The 21,145-nt window shown below is 35.5% G+C and overlaps 1 protein-coding gene across 2 annotated transcripts in view; it reads right to left on the bottom strand.

Annotated features, from left to right (window-relative positions):
- The window catches only part of LOC126969247 (zinc finger protein chinmo-like), a 95,321-nt gene that overhangs the window by 9,452 nt on the left and 64,724 nt on the right, over positions 1–21,145 (bottom strand). For both annotated transcript variants that reach the window (XM_050814618.1, XM_050814617.1), the window contains exons 3-5: positions 5,406–5,629; positions 3,343–3,659; positions 1,230–1,426 (exon numbers count right to left, since the gene is read on the bottom strand). In XM_050814618.1, coding sequence (XP_050670575.1) covers positions 1,230–1,426; positions 3,343–3,659; positions 5,406–5,629 — 738 coding nt within the window. The remainder of the gene's footprint in view (positions 1–1,229; positions 1,427–3,342; positions 3,660–5,405; positions 5,630–21,145) is intronic.

Genomic DNA, 21,145 nt, shown 5'->3' with positions numbered 1-21,145 from the left:
AACAAAAACCTCCCCTAAAGATATCCACTACGATCGGTCCTGCGCTGGTCTCATCCAAGCTACTCCGGTGATCTTGACCAGATCATCGGTCCATCTTGTCGAGGCCTATCTACACAGCGTCTTCCGGTACATGGTGGCCTTTCGAGGACTTTACTGCACCAACGGCCATCTGTCCGTCGAAATTTGTGCCCTGCCCACTGTCAGTAAGTATATTTCTCCTCCTCAGGCAAAAAACGTATTCTCTCTTATTTTGGCCACACAATACGCACAGGCGACTTAATTTGGAAAATTTAATTGTGTTTGGAAATACCGAAGGACCAAATTAAAATCATCTAAATTTCCTTAGAGGCTACCTGTTCTATTCTACATAGCCTTTAAGGAAATTTGGATGCCATGATTTGACTGCCACTTCCGTTTCGCAATCATCGATCGAGGCGATGTCTTTGCTTCTCTTACGGATCTCCTAATTTCTGATTCGTGTGTATGTAAATATTAAATAATCGATTTTTTTTGAAGTCCAATACATTTTTTTTTATGGAATAGGAGGACAAACGAGCGTACGGGTCACCTGGTGTTAAGTGATCACCGCCGCCCACATTCTCTTGCAACACCAGAGGAATCACAAGAGCGTTGCCGGCCTTTAAGGAAGCTGTACGCGCTTTTTTTGAAGGTACCCATGTCGTATCGTCCCGGAAACACCGCACAAGAAAGCTCATTCCACAGCTTTGTAGTACGAGGGAGAAGGCTCCTTGAAAACCGCACTGTGGCGGACCGCCACACATCCAGATGGTGGGGTTGATATCCTAATTTGTGGCGTGTCGTGCGAAGGTGGAAGGTGTAAACACTTTCATATAAATTTTAGATTGGTGGCAATAACAAAGATCGAATTAAGTATATGTTTACATATTTTTTCTTAAACTTTGCCGATAAAATTTCAGCACAAGAAATTCACATATTATTTATTTTCTAATATTAAATTTCAAAGCTGTGACGCATTATAATGATACTGCAAATTAATTTCCGCTAAAGATTATATCATAATCATAAAATGTCTTCGATGCAAATCCTATTTCATTTTTCGGTCGTAAAATTATTTAAACTGTCGAAATATCTTTAATCCGTTTAAACTATAGAAGATTTTATGATTATATAAACAAAAAAAAATCTGTCTATATTTGTCTTTTGATGTGTTGTTTATGATAAAAATTAAGATATTTTGAAAGGAATACCTTCGGCGCCTTGTTCATTGTTCAATCGATCTCCCATCTCCTCGTTAGCTGAAGCAGATCTGTCGTAGCCGTTGTTCTTGATCGCGTTGGGCATGCTTGAGTCAGGGTTTTCCTCGTATCTGGCGCTGGCACCAGGTGATGAGCGGGTATCCGGCTCATCAGCGACGCTGCCGCAATGCGATGATGATGAACTTTGCCTGGAATTCAATTTGGGACTTTTATTACGACATCTAGAGAAGAATACTTAAAGCGGAGATTATGATCCTCATAATACTAGAAATAAAACGTAAGCTTGTTATGCCTACTACTCGATTAAGGCGAGGTAGTAAGTCTGTCGTGTAACAACATGATCTCAGAAAATTTACAACACAAATGTGTTACGAAATTCAAAACAATTGTTAAGAAACGTTCATGTGTTAAATTGCTTTTCAATGATACCAAAGATTGGAAATGGAACGACCACTGTAACGATATTTTTATAAAAAAAGAAGCCCACTGAGTATCTTCCCCGTGTCGTTTCAAATACAGATAAGATGAATATTTTTGTTTCCGACTCATAGCATACAAGTATATATATCGTATTGAATATAGGATATATTCTCATATGTATTGCACCTATACTTTGCTATGCCTAGTTTGGAGCAAGATTAATTGTGTTAAAGTATGTCAATATTACTATTATATTATTAATTACAATTTTATGCACATCTAACATCCTTGAGTGATAATTACTCCAATATGACTTGACTTCCTCTCTTACAAGGTTAATACTAAAAAACTATTAAGCTATGAATAATATTAAGTGCATGAATAATTAAAGTTATATTATCTAAGACCGTCTTAAGACAGAATGAAGTTATAATGAGTCTTGTGGACGATCTACTTCGTTTGAAGTTCTCTTTTTTATACGTTTCAACCTTACATTTTGTAATGCAAAAGGAGGACAAACGAGCGTACGGGTCACTTGGTGTTAAGTGATCACCACCGCCCACATTCTCTTTCAACACCAGAGAAATCACAGAAGCGTTGCGGGCCTTTAAGAAAGGTGTACACGCTTTTTTGTCGTATCATACATCGTACAAGGAGCTTTATGGTATGTGAACGAGAGTTCCCTGAAAATCAGATTTGACTGAATCGAAACTAAAAACAAAAACTCCTAGCATCGGAGTTGTCACATGTCAGTTACTGCCGTTGAATTTTAATCAGTTCCATCATTAGATCCATTATTTTAATATTCATGTTTTTAAAATTAAAATTATCATATTGTTTATAAGAGCTTTACTTATTTAAGGTGTATGTGGATTGATGTATGTACTCACACTATATAATGTACTGAATAAATCTTATATTTTAACTCATTAGTTAAGATATACTTTTTTTACTTACTCGTAAGGCATTGAGAATTTTTGCATCATTTTAGATATATTGTTATTGAAATAATGTGTAAAACAATGAAATGAAACTGTAAATGTTGATTTAAAAGAGTGGCAACGAGTTTCTTGCCATTTCTTCTCAATCTTTTCCGAAGTCATGGTAAGAATTTGACATTCATGTAATTTCCTTGAGCTACATGAATAAAAGTGATTTTCAATTGATTTGAATCAAAGATTCTAGTTAATGTTCACCACCCGATTTGGTAGGAAGTTCTTAAAAGCAATTATGCAGGAAATACATTTGTGAGGCGCTCTTGTTGTTTGTAAGTACAATAAACATCTTACTGAAATTGATATATTTTCATTAAATAAACAAAAATATAAGAAAATAGTAGGTGATATTATACTCAATTTAAAAAATTAATAACTCTAAATAATGAAATCATTGTTGTTGTGTCGTGTTCTTAACTTTATTCTTATAACTGTTTAAGTTTTCGTTTTGTGCATTGTAATTTTGTAGTTTTTACTTTTGGTTTAAAATATCTATGTTGTTTGTTGTTTTTTGTTTTGCCTTATTGTCCATTATAAACATAATTAGTATTTAATTTATGGAACTGTTTTGTCTTCTAGTTTATGTATATTTGTAACTCACTATTGTAAAAGACTGTTTTGTTCCTGAATAAACAAATAAATAAAATAAATAAATATATAGTAATTGAAATGATGTGTAAAACGTATACCTGTAATTTCTTGGATGAGGACTCTGCGATGGAGATGGCTTCGGAGGCGGTGGTCTGCGGTGCGTGGTCGAGTGAATGGGCAGATGGGCAGGAGGAGCATATCTCCCCATCGACCCTCCTCCATGAATCGGCATTCCATACTGTGGCAATATCGGTGCGAATGTCGCTGTGTGTGTCTGCGGACCCTCTTGGGCCTCACAGGTCGCTGTCCCGGAGGTCGGGCTGGTCTTGATTCTGGCTTGGTGACGTTCGTTCGATGCTTGGGTTTGTTGCTTCACCCATGCATCTTGAGACATCTCCATTGACAGACCTTTAACCTGGAAATATAAGGTAATCGTTGTGAGAAAATGGGAGCTACCAATTTAATTGTTTTTTCTTTAATAGGAGGATAGCCAACGTAAGGGCAGCCAAGCTGTTTGTAACACAAGACGATTCTCAGATGCATTGCCTATCTTTAATGTAACTTAACACAACGTGCAACGAGTAAAAAACCAGTGGGAGGCTCCTTTGCACAGGATGCCGGCTAGATTATGGGTACCACAACGGCGCCTATTTTTGCCGTGAAGCAGTAATATTTAAGCATTATTGTGTTTCAATCTGAAGGGCGCCGTAGCTAGTGAAATTACTGGGCAAATGAGACTTTACATTTTATGTCTCAAGGTGACGAGCGCGGTTGTAGTGCCGCTCAGAATTCTGAGCAGCACTGCATTGTATTGGGCAGGGCGTATCAATTACCATCAGCTGAATTCTAACGAAAAAAACGGGTACACCTTCTTTAATTGTTCAAATTTAATTCGTGTAACTTTATTTAAGACTAAGTATCTCGTGTCATGTCGTCTCTCCAAGACTTCTATTTGTAAAGCGATGGCGACTAACTGATATAAAAAAGAAATCTTTAATTTGATTAATAGCCACTCTATTTGTGCAGATTAGATTAGGATTTTTGAATCGTACACAATAATGTGATTCATTTATATTCATACCTCCAATGTTTAGACCACCTTGAATTTATTTCCTCGATATGATCATGTCACATGATATCTTAGATTATGATAAGAATTATCATCGACACGTGGAGTGTTTCGTTACACTAACGGTGATTCTGTGGCTCATACAGAGAAAGAGATCGAGAATCATCTAAAATAAACGTGGAATTTTAATACAATTATTGTACTTTAAAAAAATGTGTATACTCATGTTAACCTGTTATATACAGACGACCACGAATTGATCGACTTCACTGCGAAATCACAAGAACTCATTTGATTTCTAGCTTTGTTTTGTTACAAAGAAATGCTATTTCAGTTTGAACTTATAAAAAATAATAGTAGGATGAAACCGATTGAAATTGGAAAAGGGAGCTTTTCCACTTTCTAAACCTAGATCAGCCGTAATATATTTTTCCTTTCATTTTTGTTGTATTCTCTTCTGTTTTGAATAGGTTTCATCCAACAATTTTCTTTCACTTTTTATCATTTTTAAAGAGTTCTGCACTGGTCTTAATAGAATTACACATAATTTAAAGAATGACAATGCTTCTGAAATTCAGCTAGTGTTGCAAATTGTTGTTATTTAAATTGTATTATCAGTTATTTTGGTGCATCACTTTGTACACACATTGTACTGAAACTGTAAATATATATTATTAAAAAGAGTGGCAATGAGTTTCTTGGCGCTTCTTCAAAGCTCAACTTTTCAGAAGTGGTGGGAAAGTCTTTGACATTCTAATGTCATTTTGACCAAAGTGAATAAAATATCTTTCTTACTTTAAAATTAACTACATCCAAACACATAAAATACCAGCGATTATATTTTTTATGACAATAAGAGTTAAGCAGGACATTCAGTTGATGGTAACTGGTACGCGCAGCACCAATGTAGTACCACTTAGGATTCTTAAAAATCCCAAAAATACTGATCGGCACAACAATTTAACGCTCGTCTCCTTGAGACATAAGATTTTAAGTCTCATTTGCCCAATAATTTCACTAGCTACGGCGCCCTTCAGACCGTAACACAATAATATGATATGCTAAATAATATTAAATTAATAAATTATGTACCTGTAAGTTCTCTCCACTTTTCAGGAAGCTGGAGAGCGCATCCTGGCTGACATGTACCTCCCCCTTGTACATGAACTCCAGGAGTGCCTGCATGTTGTCTGCACTTGTTGCCTCGAGGATGACATAACATGCACCAGCATGGCTGGGAGGCGCTGTGTCGAACAGCTCTTGGAAATGCTTGCTGCATGCTGCCAGAATCACTTTGTGGGCTTTGAACTGGCGACCTGTGGACAGTAATTATTTGGTTTATTTTATTTCTATAATTATGTGTAAGCGGTGCACATCCCTGTTGTGTAGCGTCGTTGAAGGGATAATCAAGCGACGACTCTACGAAACGCCAAGTTAGCAGCTCTGCGTTGCACGCGGTCAAATGGTTCGAGCTGATACTGTTGTACGCCAGACCAGAGATGATAGAAATACTCCATATTATGTGGCCGGACCTGTGCTTCGAATAATAATAATAATCTTTATTAAAATATGAAAACAACCAGTATACAGCTTCTTAATCTATACAATTAACTAAACACAATATAACTAATTATTATTCAAAGTTAACTTTCATTATTATAGGTAACTTAGTGGCTGTCATTAAACTGATTAACCCTATCATCGTTTCATACTAGTAAAAACTGTATCACGAAAAGATAGTATTCATCGTCCTTAGATCAGCGATACTTAGGTGCGTGTACTTGAAATTAGCAAACTTATACAAACTAGGTATTTGATTGTGTTCAAAATCGATCAAGTGTTATATTATATTTACGTTATGACAATATAGAATGTAGAGCTGCACTAATCTGTGTGCAAAATTCGTGTTAAAAATACCGTTTGATTACTTAAAGCATGGAAGCATAATCAAAGTGAAGGCCAAATATATTTATTTTGGTATCAAATTTAATCGGGCTAGTAACAGAAAACAGCTAAATAAACATTTACAAAACGTCATATGGATAACTAAGAATGAAAAAAGACCACAGAATCAGCCTAGCGAAACTCTCTAAGAATAAAGTTATTCACTCGATTGTATGAAACGTGCAGTCATTGACAGGTTGATAGATGTCGGCTATAATGTTGCTAAAAAGGAGATAGCCGAAAACCACTACGTTTTAAGCAACTGTTCCCTTTCAAACTAAGCCGGATTATACTTCGTGGTCAATCGCTATACTGTAATTACTACTATTTCAAACTTATGTCGAATAACAACACGTTTCATAGTAAATTAAATTTCAATTTTTACTTAAGCAGTCCCACCTCTTATTCCGTAGTATTTACATCCTCTTTGTACAAAACTTCCAGGACTGTTACGAAATGCATACATGCAATCTGTATTTAAATGCATAATATTTTACTATTTGTATAAATCAACAATATTTGTTGGAAATAATAACAAATAAAATATCTAAGTTTCGTTCCAATGTCGGTACTTGCATAATATATTAGGAATGCTACACACTATCGATTTTATTTTTATTAACACTATTATTTAATATGTCAATTCATAATATAATAAAATTGTAACAAAGTAACAACTTTACTTTTCATATTTGAAAAATATATTGCCGTGTGCCCTATAAACATTACCTAAGCCAACAAAGTATGTGAATGTTTGTCCGCAAAAAGTACTGAATAGATTTAATGCAAATTTTGCATGAATAATCAAATAGACGCCGGGACAATGTAACGACTAAATATAATCACGTTAGTATATGCAGGCATAGTATTTTAACTGTCTTATAGCGTCCACGCGGATGACGTCGCGGGCAGCAGCTAGTCAAGTATGAAGTCCAATGTTCTTTCACAAAAAAATATTGACGTCACTAGGTATAGGTAAGTATAAAAGACCGGTTAAGTCAAACTTGCATGCGAAGGATCCAGTGCCTTTGTGAAAGAAGTGTGTTTTTGTCATTTCTATGTCGGCCATTTTGAAATCGTGTCTTGTAGCATTTTTAAAAGGTGGTCAAGTTATTCAGGCAGCAGCTGAGTAGAACGTTACATAAAATGCTAAAGTTCCACCTGGATTCTGTTGACGTCTAGTACTCTACAACTCTAAGACGCGCGTTTTTCGAGAAACTTTTTGCCTCGCACAGCCACTTTGTGGGATCAATTACTGACTGCAGTTTCCCGGACCAGTACGACTTAGGGCCTCTCAAGCTAAGAGCATTCTCCCATCTTCTTCAGGTTCTGGCCTTTGCCAGCAACGCTTCTATTGCCCCTTCCATCTTTTAATGAAAACCCATACATCGGTTGTTGGTAATAGTTGAATGTTGTGCTGAAGTTAAAAATCCAAGCGGTGGCAGCTATATCGGTCAACGGATCAGCCTAGCTGTCCAACGTGGAAATGCTGCCAGTATTCTTGGTACACTTCCCGTAACGATAGTTTTAATGTTAATATAATCATTGTATTGTAAATATAGTTATAAAATTTGTATTGTTTGAATAAAAATATTGCAAAATATATATTATAAGCCAACATAGTAATGAAAATTTTCTTCCATATATAGTAAATATACATATATAGTAAAGGTACGGGCAAATTTGAATGGAGTATTGAGGATGTATTTTAGCCACTTCATTGCCATGACAAAAGCTGAATATATCTCTTAGTAATCTTTAAAATAAGTAGCCCTACCAAAGAGGTGTCAATATAACATCTGCTGTATTAAAAGTGTCGCAGTCGCCGCGTTGTCGGCTAATCGCATTACAGTACACAGCTTAAACATTCGGCCATAGGTCCAAGGCTATATTTTGTTCCGCGCTGCTGGCATGACGTCACCAACAGATGTTAGCTCTATGTTATAAAAGATATTGTAGTGTGTTATTACAATTTATGGGGGCTAGGAAGTGAAGCCGATGAACGCGTTCCAAATATTGTGTCACATACGAAATATACTATTATTTTACAATATTTTATTGCATTGAAGTTATTTAAGAATTTTGTAAAACTATTAAATTTTTTGCGGGTCTACCTTACAAATTAATTTCGCTCAGATTTTATTTTTATTCCAACAAAGTGCATAAGGAACCCTTTGTTCTAAGTTGATAATAGTTAGTTTTTATTATTTTGCAGTATTTTATTGCATAGAGGTTATTTAAGAATTTTTGTAGAACTATGGACTTGCGTTTCTACTTTACAAGTTAATTTGGCTCAATTTTTATTTATACTCACTTCTTAATAATTAGTTTTATCTTTGGGCAGTCACAGATTTCTATTTACTACGCTTACGCCTCTCGTATCTATAGTTTTAAGAAGATTTCACATTTAGAATATTTTCTTTGTAAGCGCAGCCAAACCAAGACTTTAGCCATACTCCATCAATTTTTGCCCTCATTGTCCTACTCAATTAACTCATCTATTACAATAACAGTAAGGTCTAAAGTCCGTATTTGTGAACGCAATTACGTGGTAGGCACATAATACCTATTATGTTTGCACAGCAGTACATAATACATACTAATAAACTTTCAAGGCTCTTGTCGAAATCGATGTTAACTTATGCATTTTAATAGATTTAAAACTATTCATTTCATTTTGTATGAATAACAGCTCGTCAATATTAATATTATAAATACGTAAAGGTAGTGAGGTTGGAGGCGGTAATGACGATGATAATGGAAGGTAAAGGGGAGGTAATTTGAAAAATTCTGTTAGTAATAGAAAGCCACATTATTTGTGAGTTTCAAAAGCTATATAATAACCAGAAAAATGAAAAGACTAGTAATTGGCAATCGGATTTGCACAGTGAGTCGGAGAAAAAACGGTGAACAGAAAAAAATACGATTTTTGTTTTTGTTTGACAGCAAGGGACGAGACGAGCAGGAAATATAGATCAAAAAGAGTGCCAATAAGTTTTTTAACACTTCACATTTTGAACTAAATAAATATATAATTTTTCTTTCTTTATTTTTTTAAATTATCTAAGTACCTCCAAACACATCAAATCCCAGGCGATTATATTTGTTTTATGACCATAAGAGTTGAGACGAGCAGGACGTTCAGCTGATGGAATTTGATATGCCCCGTCTATTACAAGGATTCTTGAAAAACCCACGAACTTAACAAAAGTTTTCTAGTTATTAAGTATATTGTCAAATGATTTAAATATTCTTCTTTTATTGTATTTTAGTTTGAGCTGATGTTCTTGTTACCAATGCTCTAAATAAATAAAACTGAACTTAAACCATAATAGCTCGCTGAACTCATTACTCACTGGAGAACCATAAAAAAATCGCGTTATGTTCTTGCATTGATTAAAATTTATGCATTTTTTCCAAGTACCTACTTTAAATTCAATTACATCCACAACAGAAAGTACTTACGTGGTAACTTAACTTAAAAGGCGTTCATATATAAAAAAAACAGTGGGAGGTTCGTTTGTACAGAATGCCGGCTAGATTATGGGTACCACAACGGCGCCTTTTTCTGCCATGAAGCAGTAATGTGTAAGCATTTTTCTGTTTCGGTCTGAAGTGCGCCGTAGCTAGTGAAATTACTGGGCAAATGAGACTTATAATCTTATGTCTCATATGTCTCTACGAGCGCAGCTGTAGTGCCGCTCAGAATTTTTAGGTTTAATAAGAATCCTGAGTGGCACTGCATTGTAATCTGCAGGTCGTATCAATTACCATCAGCATGCTCGTCTCTTCCCTCAATGTCATAACAAAAAGGTGTCGTTGCTCAACCTTGCGATTGTATACCTAGGTCCATTAGATAGTAGATACTATGATTAATCATATTTCCTGGCCATTGAACGAATCCAACTAAAACGCAGTAAATAATAATTATTTTGAGATTATTCATATTTAATGAATTATAACAGGATTGCTAGACCATCGATTCAAACGTCTATGACATTAATAATAGCTGTTTTTTATGAAGGAAATGTAAACATTCATGCGAATTTTTTGCTCTTTTTGTTGCAAGACCTTGTTCTACGACAACACCTTGTGCGAGGGTCAACAGCCTCGGAATCGCGGAAATTGCAAATAAATCGATCTAATCTAGTAAGACAGGAAAAATTCCATATAACGTGTTCTATAGCGTTGAAAATCATACATTTCAAAGTCCTGAACAAGTCGTAGCTCGAGTTTGCGTTTGCTTGGTAAGCGGGACTTTGCGTGACGTGCTGGACTTTGCGTTGCGATGTCTCGTGTTTTTGCTTTCGACACTTGCAATGCGTACGGGACTTTCGCCACTGCTGTTACGTATATCATCTACCTACCTCATACTATTCGTTTTCAAGTAATTCAACATACACCAAACATAACGGAGTATTATTTAAAGAGTATTTAATTAAGATTCGATTAGGAATCCAAGAGATATATCAATGGAGATTTATAATTTTTAAAATACGCTATATCTTCTCACTCAAGTTTTATACTTACACTCTTTGATTTTAACATTATTTTACGAGCAAAAAGTGATCTCAAAAGAATTCGATAGGAATAGATATTTACAACATTTAGCGGTAGTAGTATCTAGTATTAGAAATGTCATCAAAAAGAATTCTAAAGGAATCAATTTTGAGAAAATAAATGCCTTTTATGCTTTTTTACAACGGAACTGAGGGATTTTCCATTTTAATATGTCGAGACGCTTACACAGTACAAAGTACTATCTACGCCACTCGAAACCAACGGCTCAGCCTAGGTATAGAACGCGGAACTGCCGCCAGTATTCTTGGTACACTTTTTCGTAGTGATGTTATTACTACATTTAATCTCATATTGTAAATATACGAATAAGTATTGTGTTGTTTTGAATAAATATTAAGTTTAGTAGATATTTATAAAAATATCGATACCTCAGCTTCAAAATGTAACAAGTCTGCAGTTCAGTAAGTTTGAGATAAGTATGAGAAATTGTTCCATAAACGATACCAAAAAGAAACAAGTCGATAAGTGAATGCAATTTAGTTGTTACTTCCAATATCTCTTCATAAGTCTAGGAGTATAGTCTAGGACGGTGAATACACAACTTTGTTGCATGATATTAAGGCAGGAGTACCCCAGGGATCGATTCTGGGTCCAGTAGTGTACACAATCTACATGTGAACTGCCAGAAGCACCTGATATAGTAACGGCTACGTTTGCCGACGATACCGCTATCCTTGTAAGTAATAACAATCGCAACCATGCTTTACAAAAGCTCCGGTACGGTATCCAGCTCTGGGGATCAGCAACCAACATTGCAATAATACAAGCACGCCCCATGGTTTCTAAAAAACAATGATCTTCATGAAGAACTTAAATTTAAAACAGTAAAGGTAGAAATCAAACCAAACCCACTGGCAGTGGAGTTACTCACTATAGACCATCCAAAGAGACTCAAGCGAAATAGTATTGTAGAATTTGACTTGAAGTAAAGGGAAGAAAGATCGATGGACCACTCTTCCCACAAAATTCTAGAAGTCCAACACATCTGCTCATAGTTTGGGGACTGATTGCAAATATTAAATACAAAAAAAGCTAGGATATTTTCGTTTTACACAGTTACAACTCGAGTTGTGTTTATTTAATTTTGTTTTAGAACCCTTTTCTGAATTATTACTCATTGGAGCTTAGGTACCGATATATATCTGTTTGGTAAACCTAAATATTGTTTAATTTTATACCACCTATATTTTGGAACCTTTCTTTTCATTTGTTAACAAATAATCCAAATATATTTCTTTTAAGCAGAGTAGTCTGCATGTAAATATAACAATAACCCAAATAGTGGTCGATAAGTGGATCATTGTAACTAGGCCAATGTTGTGTGGCAACTTGTGTTATCCAATAGCATTTAATTTCCTTGTTTAGATTGGGCTGCTCTGTATAATTAATATTATAGAGCTATGTAGTTATTTATAATAATGTGACAGAACAGCTGTTTTAAAAACTATGTTTAAAGGGAAAACGAAAAGCGCGTAGATAGAGGCTTCCATAGTAATTCCTAATTTCACGGCGCCCTTCAGACCGAAACACAGTAATGCTAGTACTTACAGAAATAGGCGCCGTTGTGACCGGCAATCTAGCCGGCATCCTGTGCAAAGAGCAACAGCAAATAGTGATATTGCATTAGTTTCTACATAGTCTTTAAGGAAATTTGCATTTGGTCCTTCGGTATTTTCAAACACAATTATTTTTCCAAATTTAGTCACCTATGCGTATTGAGTGGCCAAAATAAGAGAGAATACGTTGTCTGCATAAGGAGGACAAATGTACTTACTGGCATTGGGCAGGGCACATATTTTGACGGACAGATGGCCGTTGGGGAAGTAAGACCTCGTACCAGAAGACGCAGTGTTGGTAGGCCATAAGATGGACCTACGATCTGGTCAAGATTGCCGAAATACGTTGGATGAGGGCAGCTCAGGAACGATCATCATGGAAATTTTTGGGGGAGGCCTTTGTCCACGATTGGACATCTTCCGGCTCATGTTGATAAGGAGGATAAACTAGTTTTTATTCCGAGCTGGTACAGGATCAGCGCATTGGTGCGTTTGACCACCATTCTCCTCCAACACCACTAATTAAGTTATAATTTAATGCGGCTATCCCATCAATCAGATATCAAGTAGGTATGTAAGCTAGAATTTTATACAATAAACGTTTCTATTAAATTCACTACATTCTGAATCAAACAGAAAGGTGTTTCAATTCTTTGAAACGTTACGTCAATTAACCTTGAAAAGAACTAAGCCATTAAAGGTTATTTTTACTGAGCACAATAAATAGAACATCATTAATATTGGGGCTACTGAAAAGCGTCAAACAAGGCAATTGTTGCAGACAAAGCAGGGTTATTAAGCTAGCTGTAAAACACTTTTAACTATTCTATCATCCAAAATTTATAGACTTTAATATTAAAAGGCGGTCGTCTATTAAAATTTATGAACGATGAACCCGCGACGTCTAGAGTTCCGTGCAAGCGCTCTTCCACTGAAACAACCGTTCGAGTGACATCAAGTTCATCAATCTTGATATATATTTGTTCAAATCTCCGGTTGCGGCTTCATCTACAGGATCTACTTTACATCTACAGTTGATAACATGCTCAACCACAATATTTGCATATTAGTAAATTGACTTGAGATCAAATTTAAACAAATTTTATTTTTTAAAGTGGGGCTTCACTTCTGGGATTAATCTCACAAAATTAAATTAAAAACAATATTTATGAACGATCTTCCACTGAGCCAACTGTTCGAGTGACGTAAAGTTCATAAATATTGATATGTCTTTGTTCAACTCTTTGGTTATTATTGTTAAAGTGTTACTCCTAAACTACTATTCTTAAAGAAAAGAATACCTTACATTTTATCCCAAAGATTAGATATGTTCCTGAGACAGTGCAATTTTGCTTAAATCCAAGCAGCCAAAGCCATGACAAGAAGCCAAACATATTTGAACTTTATTAAAACAAAGAACCAAACTATCAGGTTCAAATTTAAATCACAGAATCGTGGGTATGTTATATATAAGAGTAAGTATATAAATCTGCCCCAAATTTCTGGGATCAATTGAATTCAGGCTTTAACTGTGAAATGCCCTGGAGCGCAGTCGCAAGGCTCTAGTTTATGTAAGTTATTGATCACATAGGCTATAGGTAGAAGGTTGTAGCGTTACACTGAACAGGATGCAAGTGTGAGGGGAGGGACTGAACAACGCTGTATCTAGCTCACTCAAACCAGAACCAACGTAGTGTGCGATAGGGCTGCCAAAACAAGTTTTAAAATAGATAAATTTATTAATAGGGCAAAATTTAAGTAAGCTTACTACATACATAAAAAAAATATTTTAATAAAGGTTAGTTCAATAAACAATAATCTTAGAACTAAGTTTAAAATAATGTTGGTACGAATTTAATATTTTTTAATTAAACTTTCTGATAACGATAAAACTAAAATTGAATTACATAATACTAAAATAACGTAAATTAATAATATCTTATAAAAGTTTAACATTTAAAGTGATATTAAATACACGTACTTAGTAAGCTTAACATTTACATCAAGTATTTTTAAAAGGAAGGTTATAAGTTTATTTTTTGTATAAAATGTTATAATCACAAAACTAATGGAAAGAAAATAAGGAAAAAAGGGAAAAGTCGGATGAATTTGATTACATAACGGGCACTTATATAAGTTTCACATTCTAACGGTTGAATTAATCAAAAAATATTATATTATAGATTTACTAGAAAGGCAACACAAGTCCAAAATGAAGTCTCAAATATGAGCAATACATGAATAATATATTATGTGAAAGTAATTAAGCCCGTGACAACCCTACTCGTGTGCGTCTGCCTCCCAAATTCAAGGTCGGGGGTGTATGGGGGTGCCCCCCTAGAGCGGGACAGCTAGCAACGAAAGTGCAAGAGAAAATCGATCATGCACGACCAATGAAAAACTAGGTGAAGCCTATTTCAGGGAGAACAAATGGAATATTATACTAGAGACTATAACACTATCTGGGATTTGTTAGATTTGCATTACGCATGCAATAAATATTATTAGAGTAAGACACATTGTTTTTTTTATGAAAATACGGGACGAGACGAGCAGGACGTTCAGATGATGGTAATTAAAACTCCCTGCCAATTACAGTGCAGTGCTGCTCAGGATTCTTGAAAAGCCCAAAATTTCGGGGCACTACATTTGCGCTCGTCACCTTGAGACATAAGATGTTAAGTCTCATTTGCCCAGTAATTTCACTAGCTACGGATTCACGGCAGAAATAGGTGCCGTTGCGGTTCCCTTAATCTAGCCGGCATCCTGTGCAAAGTAGCCTCCCACTGGTAAAAATTGTGTTCATCCATGGCAGATCAGTATCAGCATCGTGGTAGCAACCACGAGTACTTTTGTCGCATAACCCTATTGTATTTGTTCCGGTTATTAGTGAAGGGGCCTTATTACAGAAAGAGAGAAAAATCATTTTATTGATTTTGGCAAAAATGACGCTTATGAACGTCATCGACTTTACCACCACTTCGGAAAAGTTATAGGAAAAATGGCATGAAACTTATGCCACTTTTTTAACCGACTTCAAATGGGGGAAGGTTCTCAATTCAATTGGTATTTTTTTTATGTATGTTCACCGATTACGCTGAGATTTATGAACCGATTTACGAGTTTCTTCTTTAGTTTGATAGAGTCTCTTGCTGTTAGAAAACCATAAAAACAGGCTAGGAATATTAGTATAGTGTGCATGACAAGCTACGCCTTACACTCACAATTTGTATGACACTTTGTGCTAATATGCGTGCATTGTTCAAAATAGACGTTAGTTCTAAACTCAATTATTTTCTACATTTTCACAACTGTCACAGTCTATCTAGACGTATAAATGATTATGGATAATTATGGTAAATAGATATATTTCTCTACTCTTCTACTGCTAATACTCTTGAGAAAAATATAGCTTTCAGCGTCGCATGTTTCCGAGCTATTCTATATTGCTTGTCAAAATTACATGGTGCAGGATAATGAATCACAGGAAGGCAGTAACCCTTTAGGGTGATCAATATGTGCTACGAATGTGTGGCGTACGATATAGTGCAGTACACGTAAGGGCTCCGGCCCATTTTCACCTCACCCCCTTTGTAATCACCGCCCGTTATACCTTGGTTTAGGAAGGTACCACTCTGGAATAGTCTTTGTTAAACCCTGGTAAAGCACCTTTATGCCTTCGGAAAAAATGAACATTTTATTTATCCATTCTAGTTTACATATACTGTATAATTATACTATTGTGTACCTTAAATGTAACCAAATTAATATACCATATGGCCCAGTGGTTAGTGACCCTGCCCCGTGAGCTAGAGATCCCGGGTTCGAATTCCGGTAGATGCAACCATTTATATGAATAATATGGATGTTTATATGTATTTATTTATGTTTATGTACTAAGTAGATAGTAGGTAAACTACTTGTAAATTAGATATTAATTATAAAATGTAAAACTGTACGTCTTTTTATTCAGCTTCATTGTATGAGTGTGAATTATCTATAAAATGATAGAGGTTTTCATTAGACACTTGGCCCTTACCTAAAAATTATTGCGATGTCTTCCTTTATTTATATTTTTTTATAGAAAACGATGAAAAAACGAGTGTACTTGTCACCTGGTGTTTAGTGATAACCGCCGACCACATTCTCTTGCAATACCAGAAGAACAATCACAGGAGCGTTGCCGGCCTTTAAGGAAGGTGTACGCTCTTTTTTTGAAGGTACCTGTGTCGTATTGTCCCGGAAAAACCGCACAAAGAAGCTCATTCCACAGCTTTATTATACGTGGAAGTTTATATGAAGTCATTAAAGTTTTAAGAAACAACGATTTAAATAAGTACTACGTGCTCAGTCATTTGTGTACGCGGACGAAGTCGCAAGTATCAGCTAGTTATACATATCAATAGCTGTCTCAAAAGTATATTTTAAGGTAAAACTGAAAACGTTTAATATAAACAAGCCAGATACTTTAGCCATAATATCGTGGACAGCTACTACGACGCATCATGCAGGGAAACGGAGACCAGGCGAACATAATAGTTGAAAAACCTGAGAGATTGGTTTGGCTTGAGCTCTACATTCCCTGTTACGGATCGAATTATAATGAGTTAACAGCATTGAAGGTGTGCAGTTATCAAATAGGTTCACAAAATTCTCGTGTCAGTGTTTATCAACAAACCCCTCCGAAACAGCTTGATCAATTTTATTGAATTTTTGTGTTAATATGATAGGTCTGAGAATAGGGCGTAAAGTATTTGCCTACCCCTATGGCATAAGGATGGCCCACTGCTTATTTATTTTATTAAACTTACAAATCGTTAAGTTATTTTGTCAACTAAGTAACAATGTTATTTTTTATTTTGATAACAAATATTTTATGTGGCAAAATAACGTTTGCTGGGTCAGCTAGTATATATATAATACATTTATTATCATTTAAATTTAAGCAACGCTACAAGGTAAAGGGAGTAACAAAATGAAATTTCAGAGCCCTCCGTTGCCTCTTTCATCATTATCACAGTACTGCAGTGTGTCAAAATGAAGGGGGAATTAAAAGTCAAGTGTGATCGTGTCAGCTGCTGGGATGGGGGAGTTTGGGAGGGGGAGGCAGGTGGCACACATACAGGGCGGTCGATACCACCGAGCTATGCGTTCCGAATTTAAACCGGAGCCTACAACTGAGGAACGCATTAAAATTTCATGCCACACTTCCAATATTCTATCCCGATATTGACCTAAAGATGAATTGTGAGAACGCGGTATTTCAAAATACAAGTTGACTCAGCAGAGTTGTTCTATCCAAAAAAAAAAAAAAATTTTGACGTTTTGAGAACAAACAAGATAACAAACTAAATGTCCATTGTTGTTATGAAAACATTTAATATTAAATTGACATTGTTGATATGAAAGCATTCTTTAGACGCTTCACCATTGTAATTACAGAATGGCGATTGGCTACGAAGTAAAATCCGGCTTAGTTTGAAAGCAAACAGTTGCTAATAACGTCGATTGATTTCGGCCATCTCCGTTCAATCTATCAATGACTGCACGTTTCATGCATACGAGTGAATCGCTTTTTTCTTAGAGAGTTTCGCTAGACTGATTTTAATACTATTCTAAAGAATATTCACACCTTTTATACATAGAGTCGTTACTTATAAGAGACATTAACAGACATTTCAGATTCCTTCTGGATGCAGCCTCTATTGTTCTATCGAACACGAATTCATACCAGTGGAAGGCTCCTTTGCACAGGATACCGGCTAGATTATGGGTAACACAACGGCGCCTATTTCTGCCGTGAAGCAGTAATGTGTAAGCATTAGTGTGTTTCGGTCTGAAGGGTGCCGTAGCTAGTGAAATTACTTGGCAAACGGGGTATCTTTACCGCAAAAATTCTGAACGGCACTATCCGAACGGCCGTTTTTTGGGTTTTGGGTTTTTCAAGAATCCTGAGCGGTACTTCATTGTAATGGGCAGGGCGAATCAATTACCATCAGCCGTCTCGTCCCTTATTCTCATAAAAAACAATATTATTTAAAAATATATTTTATACTCTTTTAAAGAATATTTTTAGATTTTTTTAACTATAGTCTATTATATTTGTCCTAATTCATTGACGTAAGTACTAAAAACAACTACTCTGCCAATCGCCTATTAAAAGTGACCAAGAAATGTCCGAGCGGCGTGGCATATATTGCGTTTTGTTATTTTATTTTAAAGTGATAACCTTCACTTCTGGGAGTAATTACACAAATTAAATTTATGAACGATGCGAGACTCGAACCCGCGACCTCTTGCTTTCCATGCGAGCGCTCTTTCCACTAAGCCAACCGTTCCAGCGACGTATCTTTGATAAATCTTGTGTGTTTTATTCAACTCTAACGCTCGTTCGCATATTACGTTTGCAATAACACATTAACTTATACAGATTACATTAAAATATGCACAAATCGTTTGAGTACAATTCGTCAAATAAAAATAAAATATAGATATCTAAAAATAGTATCTTGGAGAGTTTTAAATTACTATTAGTTATGTATAAATTCTAAGTTACCTTTTTATATCCTAAATGCGTCAATATTTTTTTACAGTGCAGTTGATAACTTCCTTTGGGCAATAGGTTGAACCGTTGATTCTCACCACGGAGCCCCGGTTCGATGCTCGCCCGCCACGTACTAACGTGTTGTCGGTTTTTGAATTCATATGTACGTTTATTCGAAGCATTATAACGTCGACAACACTCTTATGATTCCTCTGAGGTTACAAAAGAGTACTCCTCCTGCATTAAAAATATTGCGTGCGTACAAAGTACACACGTCAGAAGTGAAACCTGCATTGTGCATGAACCTCTAAACTGCATATGAAGTCCTGGTACATGTTGCTACGATGAGACATGATTTCAACCACTATGAAAGACATTACTATCACCGCTACCATAAATATGTTCTCCTCGTGTCTATGAAGTAAGACGACAGAATATATTAAAGTTTACTCGCGACATACTAAAGACAATCTCTTCTTCGGTTATGATCGCCTGATACCAAAACACTGTATAATACTTCTTATCTCCTTTTCTTCCACGTTAAATCTTATTAATTTATGTGTACTGTCTCTTTTTACTATCGCTTTTTCGTTTCATCGCTCTTCAAATCACAACGATGCTAAATAAGTTTATACATCAAAAAGGTTGTAATTTTTACTTGACCTTGCGCAAATTTTCAAGAAAACCGAACATTTTCAATTGGTTGAAAACCACGTTCAATAATTCTGTTGTAGGATACATCCTACTAATATTATAAATGTGAAAGTTTGTATGTCTGCATGTATGTTTGTACCTTTTTAACGCAAAAACTACTGAATGGATTTTGTTGAAACTTTATAATAATATAGCTTACATACCAGAATAACTCATAGGCTATAATTTATAAAACTATAGTGTGAATTATCCAAAATATAAAATAAGTGTGAAGTAAGTAGAAAATAAATCTGCAATTTATATGGCAATACAACGTTTGCCGGGTCAGCTAGTATCTATATAGATACAGATAAAAGTAAAATAAAGAGTAAATTAAATGCGCTGCCAACCGAAAACAACTGAAGTACAGGTATAGGAAATATAAGTATCCCATAATATCATCACTAATGAGGATTATCGTTCGCGCATGGTCGATCCAATTTGTTACCTCACACTCGAGGTCAATGACATTCCCGTTCAAGTGATATTCTTAATATTTATGAGTCGGGACTCAGGAGCCACGGGTTTGATGTCAAGCACTTCAACAACGCAATATATATGACGTATTTGATTTCAGATCATAATTCCTGTGTTGTATCAAAAGTTATGTAGTAACTTTACCCAATATTTCTCACCCAATGATCACTTCTCTGCTCAGCCGATGTTAAGATGTTATCTATGAATAAGTATCAATATTTTATTCAAAGAATCTACTGTAAATGTTATAATTTATTAAAGACTATCAAAATGATCTTTCCTTTGATATAAATTTTACTATAAGATTACACACAATGATTGATGGTCTACTATGGAATTATGATATTTTTTAGATCTCAAAAATATAACCGGGAGTTTCTCGCGCCGTTTCTTCTACCTGAGAGTGTTTGTTTTGTATATATTTTGTGAAAATAAATAATAATTATTATATCTTTAAGCTATTGAAACTTTCGTAAGACATTCTTAACATTAATTATTTAAAACGGCTTAACTCACAATTCATTAGTGTTGGTACCAACTAGACCCATACTGTGATATTAATAAACGTGAAATAATGTTATTCTAAGTTTAATTGTCTTTATCTTACCTTTGTCACTACAGAATCACATGACAGGGAGAAGTCATTTCTTTTTATTTATTTTTTTATGAAAATACGGGACGAGCAGGACGTTCAGCTGATGGTAATTGATACGCCCTGACCATTACAATGCAGTGCCGCTAAGGATTCTTGAAAAACCAAAAAATTCTGAGCGGCACTACAACTGCGTTCGTCACCTTGAGACATAAGGTGTTAAGTCTCATTCGCCCAGTAATTTCACTAGCTACGGCACCCTTCATACCGAAACACAGTTATGCTTGCACATAGTAATGTTTCTGCTGTGAAGCAGTAGCTTCACAGCAGAAATAGGCGCCGTACCGTAGGCGCTATTCATAATCTAGCCGGCATCCTGTGCAAAGGAGCCTTCCACTTTTAAACTAGGAGTAACTTAACACTGCGTTTATTTATGAGACAGATG

The sequence above is a fragment of the Leptidea sinapis genome, chromosome 17 (assembly GCF_905404315.1).
Source record: "Leptidea sinapis chromosome 17, ilLepSina1.1, whole genome shotgun sequence".
Taxonomy (NCBI): domain Eukaryota; kingdom Metazoa; phylum Arthropoda; class Insecta; order Lepidoptera; family Pieridae; genus Leptidea; species Leptidea sinapis.
Note: the sequence above shows the minus strand (reverse complement) of the source record. Positions and strands in the feature narration are given on the sequence as shown.